Source organism: Xenopus laevis, chromosome 4L (assembly GCF_017654675.1).
Source record: "Xenopus laevis strain J_2021 chromosome 4L, Xenopus_laevis_v10.1, whole genome shotgun sequence".
Classification (NCBI taxonomy): Eukaryota; Metazoa; Chordata; class Amphibia; order Anura; family Pipidae; genus Xenopus; species Xenopus laevis.
In genome coordinates this window covers 45,078,085-45,091,170 of record NC_054377.1, presented here as the reverse complement: position 1 = coordinate 45,091,170, position 13,086 = coordinate 45,078,085, and the positions used below count along the sequence as shown (strand labels likewise).

Below are 13,086 nucleotides of genomic sequence, written 5' to 3'. Positions count from 1 at the left end.
TATGTTACCAGATTGTTGTATTGTCTCATCACCTCCCTTACACCCCCTCCCTCCACTGCTTGCAAACACTTGTAACTTTCAAGTACTTTGAGACTCTGTAGAGAAGCCCAAGCAAGTCCCCTTCCCCCGCCCTTTGTATTGACTGTGTGGAGCAGTGAAACCGATCTTTAAGTAGCCCCGCTGTCCCCTGTATTTCTCCTAACAATCAGCACTGGGCTGGAAAACAGGAGACAGTGCGATGTGTTGCTCACTCTGCAATCCATTGATCATGTCTGCTGTCTGCAGCCTGCCAGCCCTGTGCTGTGTGCGAGTTGTCGGATTGGTCAAATGGGAAAGAGGCCGGTGGTTACAAAACCTCCAGCTGGTGCTTGTGTAACAGGGCGAGTTGTGAGCAGCTTTCTTTTTTAGCGGTGCCAGCCATGGATTTAGAGGCAGTCGAGCGGGCACATATTAACGACATTGTGCGACAGCTGGAGACTGGTATTGTGCAGACTGATGAGTTCCTGTGCCTGGTCCTCTCCGTACTGGGCAACAGGCGCACTTTCTGGCACTTGCCTGCTATCATACAGAGCCTAAGAGAGAAGGAGCCGGCTATGTACAGGGAGCTCATGGACCTGCACGCTCACTATTTCCGCAAGGTAAAGCTACTGACTGTGCCCCACAGAGCCTGCCAAAGGTATAGGCACCAGGTTTTCTAGAAATATCCATGTGAGACAGGAAACATTTCTGACGCAGGGCCCTCCACTTGCTGCTGCTGAACTACATCCCCCACACACACATACCTATGGGACAGCCCGGACAGGGCTTCTACTAACCTCATATTGAACTTCCAGTTTCATGTAGACAGATGTTCAAAGACAAATCGCATTGTTTGCTTTTAATTCTCCCTGTTTTTTTTAAATTATGAAAGCATTTTGTTCTGTAGCTCTCTAGTTAATTAGAATTGAAGATACTGAAATGAGAAACGTTCTAAATAGAATACATTATGGGGCAAATTTATCAAGGGTCGAAGTGAATTCGAGGGAATTTTCCAAGTAAAAAAAATTAGAAATTCGAAGTAATTTTTTGGATACTTCGACCATCGAATAGGCTACTACAACTTCGAATTTGATTCGAAGTAAAAATAGTTTGAATATTCGACCATTCGATAATCGAAGTACTGTCTCTTTAAAAAAAAACTTTGACTTCAGTACTTAAGCCAAATTAAATCTGCCGAAGCGCAGCCTATGGGGACCTTCTAGAGCAGGGGTCCCCAACCTTTTTAAACCGTGAGCCACATTCAAATATAAAAATTGTTGGGGAGCAACACAAGCACGAAAAAGTCCCTTGGGGTGCCAAATAATGGATCTGATGGGCTATTTGGTAGCCCCTATGTGGACTGGCAGCCTACAAGAGGCTCTACTTGGCACTATACTTAGTTTTTATGCAATTAAAACTTGCTTTCAAGCTTGGAATTCAAAAATAATCACGTGCTTTGAGGACCCTGAGAGCAACATCCAAGGGGTTGGAGAGCAACATGTTGCTCACAAGCTACTGGTTGGGGATCACTGTTCTAGAGTCTAGACCATTTTTCGAAGTTTTTGAAGTCGAAGTAAAAATCGTTGGTTCGTACGATAAAAATCGTTTGATTCAAAGGATTTAATCGTTCGTTCGATTTTACTTCGACTGCAGAATAGCCAAATTTGATGAAAAAAAGTTCGAATTCGAAGTATTTTAATTTGATGGTCGAATTTTGAAGTATTTTTAACTTCGAAATTCGACCCTTGATAAATCTGCCCCTAAAAATCCTGTACAGTTCCCAGGGTAATTCATTTTATCTTCACTCTCTCCTTCTTGGCTTCTATATCATTTCATTCTCTCCATACTGGAGTGGGCTGTCAGATTTAGATTGACTATTAGGTCTAATAGAGCTCACTCTTCAAAAATAACAACTGTCTCTGTACAGAAAGGATTTGTGCTAGAGCCAGTTATTAAGACATAATAGAAAGCAAATACCACTGAAAATCAAAGAAGTCTAATTGCAGATTGTCTCGGCATGTAGCTAAAAATATGAACTGTAATGTAATCCCTTGTATTCCTGGCTGTGTGGGGAAGCTAGCCAATGGCTCAGCAAATCCTGGAGAACTTAATTGTATTATTGCAGAAATGGTGGGCTTTTCAAAGGCGAATCTTAATGAACAAACAGAAAAACAGGTGACCCTTTATATATTTTAGTGGTAGTGATGTGAATTAAGCCGCACCTTAAATGCCGCGCAGCAGGGCTCTGCAGTTGGTACATAAATTCCTTGACTCCGACTCCTCAGTTTACAGAAACTTCAAAACCAAACACCAGTAACACCAAAAACGGAAAGTGTATCAAAGTAATTAAAATATAATGTATTGCTTTCTACCTATTTAGGTTTTTGGGTCATGTACATCACACCTTGTCCTGTCTGAGTCTGGCCTTCCCTTAAATGATGAATTTTAGGCTACATGCACTCAACATATTGACTTATGAATTGTTACACATGTAAAGTACTTCTTCCTTAACGTGATGTGGCTGACAGATGTCTAGGTAATGCCTTCTACTTCATGGGCTAGTGTGGGTCATATGCCAGGAAGCTGGATAATCTGATGGAAAATTGCAGGAGAGGACTAAGAGCCTTCAATAATGAATACTACTAAAACCGTACCTGTGATATTGGACTGGAAGCACAAGTACTACCTTTCAACTTAAATGACTTATTTTGTACTTATAATGTATAGAAGCTGTGCATGACTGACGTGGCAACCTCTGTATCCGCCCTGGCCAGGGCTGCCATCAGAAATCACATTTTCTGAGTGCCCCCCTCACCCATCGGCACAAGTGTTAAACCATTAAAAGGGATCTATGTGAAAATGAAAATTTAATATAACTTTGATCTCACACTTTCTAGATAAAATCAATTCAAAATTCTGTACCGTTTAAGAATTAATCAAGGAAAGCTGGCCATAGACGCAAAGATCCGATCGTACGAATCGTGGATTCGTACGATTTTCGGACCGTGTGTGGAGAGTCCCGACATTTTTCGTCCGTCGGAGATCGGCCGTTTGGTCGATCGGACAGGTTAGAAAATTTCTGTCGCCTGCCGATAATATCTCTGCATGTATTGCCGATCGTACGATTTTCAGAGGGAGACTGTCACTAGTGTTGTCAGACATAACTATCGTACGATTGCTGTCAGGGGCAGAACATTGGGTGATCTGTTCTTATTTGATCGGAATGGTAAAGACTTTGATCTGAATGGTTAGTGGAGGGTTGGGAGATGGGAAAGTCCGATCGTACGTTGATTCGTACGATCGGATCTTTGCGTCTATGGCCAGCTTTAGTCTTCAGTATCTCACTCTCCACAACCTGTCACTCTTTATGCTCTCTTCATGCTAAGGTCTGGGTCAGATTTTGATTGACAGGTAGGTCTAATACATTTTTTAGACGGTCTACCTTTCCTAGCAGAATAACTCAAATAATCAACTCCAGCACAAACAAAAGGTACGTAACCAGATAACTGACTGTGGCAAACACCCTGCACGTAGAGAAACAGGATTTTCATGAGAGCCGGTTATTTTTAAAGAGTGAGCACTTAGGTTAAGGGTGTAACCCCCTAAAGGATGTATTAGACCAAACTGTCAATCAAAAACTGACTCCACCTCCTGCATCAAGGCCAAATGAAGAGAAAGGTTGTTCAGAGGTGGAGAGTAAAGAGTAATTTGATTATTTCATAAATGTTACAGAATTTCTAATTTATTATATTTAGAAAGTTTTTTATTTCAGCAAGATGATTTTTGCATTAGATGCCCCCTATAGGGAGCCCCCTACAAATTAAAGAAAAAATCAGTGGCAGCTTACTAAATTTCTGCTTCCCTTACTTAAGTAAGATTATATTGCTTAAATGATAAGTGTAATGACTGGTGGTTAACAATCATAACTGAGCAGCAATTATTTTTTTGTACAGGAGCCGACTGACCTGGAGACAGACTTGGAACTAGCTATTGCCCTGTCTATGCATGAACAAAATCAACTGACAGACACGGCTTCTTCTGAGATGAGCCCAACTGCTAAGATTTCCTTTGCTGATGCTGCCAAATCATCATGTTATTCACATAAGTACAGTGAAAAGACTTCTTCCTCAAAAACTGAAATTGACAAGTTAAAGCATAATGTGGCTGCAATGCATCTTTCTCAGGAAACAAACAGGTGCCAGGCTATTAGGCAGGAGAAAACTTTAAGCAGCTGTTATAATGGGCAGCCTGAGCCAGAAGACTGTGTGCTAAAATCTGTTGATTGTGAAGAAGTTTTCCATGTAGAGGCTTCTGTGCCAAGAGAGAGCAAGGCTAAGCAAAGCAGGAGAAGGCGAAAAAAGACAAAGTCTGCTCCATCAGGGGGCCTGGTAGCAATGAAACCAGTTCTTCTTTGGTTTAGGAGGGACCTGCGTTTACATGATAACCCAGCATTAGTCTCTGCTCTTGAGCACGGAGTCCCGGTCATCCCTGTTTTCCTGTGGTGCATCAATGAGGAAACTGGACAGAACTTCACACTGGCCACAGGAGGGGCTACCAAATACTGGCTTCACCATGCCTTACTGGAACTCAACCAGAGTCTCATACAGAAGTTTGGCAGCCACGTCATTTTTAGGGTGGCCCAGTCTTGTGAAAAAGAACTTGTATCTCTTGTGCATGAAACGGGGGCAGGCACTGTCATAGTGAATGCTGTATATGAGCCGTGGTTGAAAGAGAGAGATGATTTTATTTCAGAAAACTTACAAAAAAATGGGGTTGAGTTTAAAAAACACCATTCGTACTGTCTTTATGAACCTGGTTCCATCAGCACAGAAGGGGTTGGACTAAGAGGTGAGGTCATAAACAAGTATATCCACTTCAAAGGATACTGTCAGCATTTGAATAAACAACGAACTAACATGAAAGGGCAGATGCCTTTTTACTAAGTGTTAAAGGGATTGTTCTGTGTAAAAATAAAAACTGGGTAAATAGATAGGCTGTGCAAAATAAAACGTGTTTCTAATATAGTTAGTTGGCCAAAAATGTAATGTATAAAGGCTGGAGTGAGTGGATGTGTAATGTTATAGCCAGAACACTACTTACTGCTTTTCAGCTCTCTTGGTTTACACTGACTTGTTACCAGGCAGTGACCAATCAGAGACTTGAGGGGAGCCACATGGGTCATATCTGTTGCTTTTGAATCTGAGCTGCATGCTAGGAATCAATTGCAAACTCACTGAACAGAAATGTACCATGTGGCCCCCCTTTAAGTCGCTGACTAACTCAGAGTTCTAGAGCTGAAAAGCAGGATGTAGAGTTCTGGCTATTATGTTACACATCCAGTCACTCCAGCCTTTATACATTACATTTTTGGCTAACTAACTATATTAGAAACATTTTTTATTTTGCACAGCCTATTTACATAGTTATTATATTTCAAACTGAACTGTTCCTTTAAGCAGTGTTGTGCAATTTCCTATAAGAGCTTCAATCCATCCAGTTTAGATAGAATAGTTCTATATTTTTGTTTAAATTGCCTTAATTTTGTTCTCTTTACTTTCCCATCCTGCTGCTTGGTGCTGCAGACTATTGCAGTGAACCTTCCAGGGGCAATAACTGTGATGTCACACAGGTTTACAAGTGAGTGTCTCCACTTTCACTTGCTCGTGTCATTTGTCTAGTGTGTTATTAAAGGAACAGTGACAACTAAAAATGAAGGCGTGTTAAAGTAATTAAAATCAAATGTACTGTTGGGTAAAACTGGTGCATTTGCTTCGGAAACACAACTATAGTTTATATAAATAAGCCGCTGTGTCACCATGGGTGCAGCCATTGAAGCTGAAATTTCAACGTTTAACATAGTAGATAGATCTGTAGAATATACTGGGTTTCAATTCCTGTGAAAAATCCATTTGCCTGTGCCATAGTCTTATTTCAGCTTGAATGGCTACCCCTATGGCTGCACAGCAGCTAATTTATATAAAGTATTTTTTTTTTGAAGCAAACATGCTGCTTTTACCTGAGCTGGCCACATTTCTTTTTATTTTAATAACAAATTTTTCCTTACATTTTTTCTTGTGTCCGGTAAGGCACCCGCTCTGCCATCACAGTTTCCTAAAATGAAATTGGCAGCTCATGGCAGTGAAAATAAAACTAATCATTTCCCATTATTTTAAAGATGCAAGTTATTAAGATTATTTTTGCTAATATGTGAAAGCCTGTCAAATTCATTATAGGCTAGGCAAAGTGAAGAATCCTTTTACTAAGAATCCTATTACTACAATCTAACTTTTTCCACAAATAGAGCCATTGCTTTCTGGAGGCTGGTACCCTGCAGGCAAATGTATATTAAAATAGATTCTCAAGGCCCGCAGTTATTTGCAGAATTTCATGCTAATCTAAATATAAGGAGTTACAAAACAGATGAGTAGACTTTTATTAAGGGTTGTTTGTTTGGAAATGACTATATAAAAGGTAAATCCACTGTTCTGTAACATTGCAGGATGCATACTACCCTAAATACATTAGCACAACATGGCTGCAGTTCAGTAACTGCACATAGAAAAGAATATACTGTTTGTCAACCTACAATATTTTTATCCTACAAATCTTTTATTATATGTGGTTTTTGGCCTATAAGATTTAAAGCAAACCGCCAAATTAAGACAATATTAATTGAAAATGCTTTTGTTTAGTTTAAAACACTGAATCTGAACCCAAAGACAAAATAGTAATGTAATATCTATAAAAAAATCAACAAAGCTGTTCAAAACTGGCAATTTTATGCAGTAATTCTGCTATTGCAAATGACATTTCTCTCTATTTTATTTTGCAGGAATTGGCTCTGTTTCACACTTTATGAGCTGCTGTAAAAGGAACCAATCTGCACCAATAGGAATACCACTAGATGCTCCCATGATCCTCCCCACTCCTTGCAAATGGCCTGACTCTGATGATCTGGATAAAATGAAGTTAGCAAAAATGCCAAGCAGGAAAGACGGCACTTTGGTAAGGTTTGGGTGTTTGCTAAACTAACTTCTAAAAGGGCATAAAATGGGATTTATACAAAGATTCATAATATAAACTCCAGCATTCAGTGCTCTTTACATTTGTCTATGTAGAGAATGACTGGTTTTGCAAAATTGTGTGTTTCTTTTTTTTTTCCAGTCGCAATCCATGACTAAACTGTTTTTTATTTATTGTCAAAAAATATAATGAGCTTGCCAAGCAGAAAATGGGGCTTTAACATTTCAAAACCGAAAACAATCACAGCAACATTTTATTTAACTCATTAATAGAAAAGATATCTAAAGTTTTTTTTGGTTGTTTTATTTTTCTACAGATTGACTGGGCTATGACTATCAGGGAATCCTGGGATTTCAGCGAAGATGGAGCTTATAAATGTTTATCAAACTTTTTAGAAGATGGTAAATATCTATAGTTCAGTAGTTCAGATATTGGACTGCGTTTAATATTTCTTGTCATGATTTTGTGACCTTGGGCAGGTAGATTTGCATGTTGGCCATATTGTAAGCTTCAAGACCAATGTTCAGCAGATTCCTTGCCCACGGGTTTATCAAATGTGTGTTAACACACGGGTATGAATACTGATGCACTGAAAGAGTTACAAGGTATCTGCAAGAGGCTATTCAAGGGTGAAGTAGACTCCCTTGTTCAACGTGAGTGCAATGAATAGCGCTTGTGTGTATGTATGCGTTTTTGTTATTTCTTGAGCTAAACATGGGAGATTGCAACAGGGATTTGTTTTTCTTGTGAGGTAGAAAATGAATTGAACTGATGCAGAAAAGAAGGTATACTGCCCCTCTACTGGATGCCCGGCTCCCCCTTAATTACCCATTGGCCAAATATTTGATTCATTATAAATGCACAACAGACATAACTGTGTGAGGAGCCCTTCCAGGCAAAAAATACGTTCTGTATATAGCCATTTTACAGGAAATTTACATAAGCTTTACATAATTAACAGTGCTGTAATGAATGTTTACCATATCACCTTTACTTAAACTAAACAATGAATGCATATTGAAGTTATGATGCCTTCATCCAGTCATAACAATTCTCTATTATTTGAATAGGAGTGAAGCACTATGAGAAGGAATCTGGCCGTGCAGACAAACCTTATACAAGCCATATCTCTCCATATCTCCACTTTGGACAAATTAGTCCCCGCACAGTGTTGCATGAAGCTTATTTTACCAAGAAGAATGTGCCGAAATTTCTTAGGAAACTTGCTTGGAGAGACCTAGCTTATTGGCTGCTGCTCCTGTTCCCTGATATGCCTTCAGAGCCTGTCAGACCTGCATATAAAGTATGTATATTTTCTCAGGGAATCTTTCTACATACACGGCCAGAATTTCACTCACACAATTCCTTAATGCTTTTTCTTCATATGTTTTTTGGCCAAGCAGGATATGAAAACAATGAAATATTTACATGAACCTTCAGACTGGGGGTGCCAAATGTTATAATTGCTTAACTGATAATCCAGGCCAGTGCTTCTGTCAACAGAAAACTGCATTCAGAATACTGAATTCTATAGCTCTGGAGATGAGTAGGCTGTTCTTAACTTTCTGCAGGCTGTTTGTTATACACTGATGTAAAGTGTACAAAAACAAGCAGAAAAGGCTCAATAGGTAGCATAACCTATACCAGGTGGGGGAGCTCTCTTTACTTTTTGTACTGGGGAAATGATTTCTTAAGTTAAATAAGGCTCCTTTTAGTTCTCCATAAATGCATCACAGTATGGTGAATGTTAATTCTTAACTTCTTTTCACTTGAAATGTTAATTTCAGAGTCAGCGCTGGAGCAGTGACCTAAATCATTTAAGAGCCTGGCAGAAAGGCCTGACGGGGTATCCTCTGGTTGATGCTGCAATGAGAGAACTGTGGCTTACTGGTTGGATGTGCAACTATTCAAGGCATGTGGTTGCCTCATTCCTGGTAGCTTATCTGCACATCCATTGGGTACATGGCTATAGATGGTTCCAGGTAAGTGTTTTTTTTTTTTTTTAAATCCATCACAAACCTTGTGATCCAGTGGACTGATCACCCTGGCATTTAATGTGAACTTGTCAATATTTTTTAATGCCAAATAAAAATCGAGTTGCACTTTTTTACTACAGTCCACTAAAGAAAAATCAAATGAAATCAGACACTAGGTTAGTGTAATTGCAGATGTCCGATAAGCTGAAAGCTAGTTAGCCCATCACTGCAAACCCACCCACACATTTCTTTCAGAGATCAGATCACAGCCCTGTCATACAACAGCACCCAGTGAACCATGTTGCTGCTGAGCAAAAGTACTGCTGGAGTGCCTTTTAAAGGAGAACTAAACCTCTTGGAAAGTGTCTGACTCTCACATGCTCAGTGGGCTCTGAGCAGCTGTTGAGAAGCTAAGCTTAGGGGTCGTCACAAATTATCAAGCAGAAAACAAGGTTGGCCTGAAATCTAAGATGATGGTACAAGGCTAGATTCTGGTTCTGTTGCTTTTGCATTGGTTTCTGTGCTGCCATGTAGTAATTATCTGTACTAATTACTAATCAGCCTTATTTTGTGACATTTATATTCTATGTGTGATGTATATTTTGAGTCAGTCACTAAGCTCCGTAAGTGACAGTACCACAGACAGAGAATGTGAAGTGAATCGGCAGAAAAGACGATGGGGAGCTACTGGGGCGTTTTCAGAGGCATAGACCTTCCCTGCTAAAGGGCTGTGGTTACCTTGGGCTGATACAGAATCCCAAAACATTATGTACAACATTTCTAACCTACTTCTTTAGTTAAGCTTTACTTCTCTAAGCATTCCACTGAGCTTTGCACATGCACCAAATTGCAGTATCCATTCCAAGCTGGATGCTTAGTGATAACACATGACAGTTTTGTCAGGTTGCTTCCTTTTTCCCTTATTAGACCTGGCTATAAGTGTGTGCTAAAAGTGGGTTATGTAAAGGGATCCCAGTACAGTTTAAAAATGCATAAAGTCTATATAAATTGCTCTGCTATTGTTCCCCTTTGCATTTTTGAATTTCAGGACACTTTGCTGGATGCGGATGTGGCCATTAATGCAATGATGTGGCAAAATGGGGGAATGTCAGGGTTGGATCACTGGAATTTTGTAATGCATCCTGTAGATTCTGCACTAACTTGTGACCCATATGGCTCTTATGTGAGGAAGTGGTGTCCTGAACTTGCTGGCTTACCAGATGAATACATTCACAAGCCGTGGAAATGTGCCCCTTCTCAGCTTCGACGAGCAGGTAGGAAGCTCCTATTAATGGAAGCTTATGCTTACATGCACCACACTGGCTTATAGGACTTCATACATTTTGTGACTTCAAATATTTTGTGAAAGTTTTAGTTTGAAAATTGGATCACATTTGTCCTGATTTTGAACAGAAAATGAATGTATATTGGATTGTCCATTAGTTCCCTGTTTTGACATAGGAACCAAGTAGGGGGCTGGGGCTTAGGTTGCCTTTAAATAAACCATATTTACAACGCTGCAGATCATCATCATCATTTATTTATATAGCGATGTCAAGATACGCAGTGCTTTGTGACAAGACCTTTAGCGCACAAGTTTCTATTCAAGAAATTCTGGGATTTTATGGAGTCTCCTTTTTTCTTTTCCCCAAAAAGGTGTAATCCTTGGTCAGAACTATCCCCATCGTATAGTTCTAGACTTAGAAGAAAGGCGTGAACAGTCATTAAAAGATGTAGTTGAAGTCCGGAAGAAGCATTTGGAATATTTAGATGAAGTTTCAGGATCTGATATGATTCCAATTCCTGACCAACTGTTGGCACTTACTTTGGGACGACCCAATGGTGATGATGAAGTGGTGAGAAACAGAACAAGCTCATTCCTTTTGCCAGTCATCACCCGTAAGGAGTTCAAATATAAAACCCTGCAGCCTGAAGCCAAGGATAACCCTTACAGCACTGTACTAAAGGGATATGTCAGTCGTAAGCGTGATGAGACCATTGCTTATATGAATGAAAAGCACTTCACAGCAAGCACCATACATGAAGGGGCACAGAGACATGAAAGAACAGAGAGGACCTCACGGTTAATGGAAGGTCTTCCAGCTCCAAGTGAGCCAAAGAATAAAAGTCGAAGAACACCAAGGAAAGACCCTTTCTCAATAATTCCTCCATCATATCTACATCTTGCTAATTAGGATTTATATCATGTTTCATTTATTTTAACTAAACAGATTTTTTTATTTATGCCTTATTTAAAACTGTGTATGTTAAAGGAACAGTTCATTGTAAAAATAAAAACTAGGTAAATAGAAAGGTTGTGCAAAATAAAATAAAAAATATTCTAATATAGTTAGCCAAACATGTAATTTATAAATGCTGGAGTGACTGAATGTCTAACATAACTTCCTGCTTTTCAGCTCTTTAACTCTGAGTTAGTCAGCGACTTTAAAGGAAAACTATACCCCCAAAATTAACACTTAAGCAACAGATAGTTCATATCATATTAAGTGGCATATTAAAGAATCTTACCAAACTGGAATATATATTTAAGTAGATATTGCCCTTTTACATCTCTTGCCTTGAGCCACCATTTCGTGATGGTGTCTGTGCTGCCTCAGAGATCACCTGACCAGAAATACTTCAACTCTAACTGTAACAGGAAGAAGTGTGGAAGCAAAAGACACAACCCTGTCTGTTAATTGGCTCATGTGACCTAAATGTATGGTTTGTTTGGTATGTTTGTGAGTACAGTGAATCCTACGATCCCAGGGGGCGGCCCTTATTTTTTAAAATGGCAATTTTCTATTTATGATTACCCAATGGCACATGCTACTAGAAAAGTATATTATTATGAAAATGGTTTATTTACATGAAGCAGGGTTTTACATATGAGCTGTTTTATGCAATATCTTTTTATAGAGAGCTACATTATTTGGGGGGTATAGTTTTCCTTTAAGGGAGGCCACATGGGACATAACTGTTCAGTGAGTTTGCAATTGATCCTCAGCATTCAGCTCACATTCAAAAGCAACAGTTATGACCCATGTGCCCCCCTCAAGTCACTGATTGGTCACTGCCTGGTTACCAATCAGTGTAAACCAAGAGAGCTGCAAAGCAGGAAGTAATGTTCTGGCTATTATGTTAGACATCCAGTCATTCCAGCCGTTAGGGTAGGACTACGTGGATGTTTTCGCCGCGATCCGACGTGCGTCGGATCGCGCCAACAACTTCCAGGTAGTCCTACCCTTATACATTACATTTTTGCCTGACTAACTATATAGGAAACATTTTTATTTTTATACTGAACAATACCTTTAAGGATGTTTCCATTGACATTAGTCTCCTCTCATGGGGCATTTGTTTTATTTTGGCCAAAAAACTGAAGCTACACATGCAAATCTGAGCACAATCAACAAACATATTACATGTGTGATAGTTTTCCAGCCCATTAAAGGACAAAAACAGCCCTTTGTTTATCCTGGAAAAAAAATAGTTAGTGCAGCCCTAATTTTGGCGGCACTCAATTCATATGGTATATAGGCCTATGTTTGGAATGCTTTTCTCAGCTTTTGTGGTTTGACCCTTACATCAGTGATTAGCCTTTTTCAGCTGCAAGTTGAGCACTGAAAGCAATCATTTGATTGCCACGTGTTACAGCCCAGGAACAAATTTGCCAACTGTTTAGAACATGACCCCCAATAACTACTAAAAACTATACAGTAGTATCAGCAGACCACTTATTTCCAAGATTATAGTGCGGAGACTGGAGGAAGGACATGTAAATTAAAGACATGCTTAAAAAATGAATGTAAAAATTGCTTACGGTGCTTTGCTAACCACTTTTGCAATATTATATATATATATTTTTCTAAGTTTCAGAACAATTTAAAAAGACAATCTAATGAATTATGTTACAACACTGCTAGTCAGTGTTGTAACTGTAAGGTCAAATGCCTTCAGAAGGAAAACAGTTGTGATGTTGCTCTGCTTGTGAAAGACATGAAAAAGGTCATCTGAGTACAGGTTTGGGGTCTGTTATCCAGAATGCTTGGGACCTGGGGCTTTCCAC

The 13,086-nt window shown here is 39.4% G+C and overlaps 1 protein-coding gene across 1 annotated transcript; it reads left to right on the top strand.

The window, feature by feature from the left end:
* Window positions 1-250: 250 nt before the first annotated feature.
* On the top strand, window positions 251-11,261 carry LOC108714033 (deoxyribodipyrimidine photo-lyase). Its single transcript, XM_018257875.2, has 8 exons — window positions 251-638; window positions 3,972-4,866; window positions 6,851-7,023; window positions 7,358-7,442; window positions 8,112-8,344; window positions 8,829-9,023; window positions 10,066-10,291; window positions 10,674-11,261. Exons 1-8 carry the CDS (start codon window positions 420-422, stop codon window positions 11,210-11,212), a joined length of 2,565 nt encoding a protein of 854 aa, XP_018113364.1. The 5' UTR covers window positions 251-419; the 3' UTR covers window positions 11,213-11,261.
* The last annotated feature ends 1,825 nt before the right edge of the window (window positions 11,262-13,086 follow it).

What these genes read in the sequence shown, in the direction of transcription:
- LOC108714033 (XM_018257875.2), top strand. Translation starts at nt 420, where the DNA reads ATGGATTTAGAGGCAGTCGAGCGGGCACATATTAACGACATTGTGCGA. An exon ending in AGAAGGGGTTGGACTAAGAG is followed by an intron (nt 4,867 to 6,850) that starts GTGAGGTCATAA and finishes TTTATTTTGCAG; the next exon opens with GAATTGGCTCTGTTTCACAC. An exon ending in ATGGCTATAGATGGTTCCAG is followed by an intron (nt 9,024 to 10,065) that starts GTAAGTGTTTTT and finishes TTTGAATTTCAG; the next exon opens with GACACTTTGCTGGATGCGGA.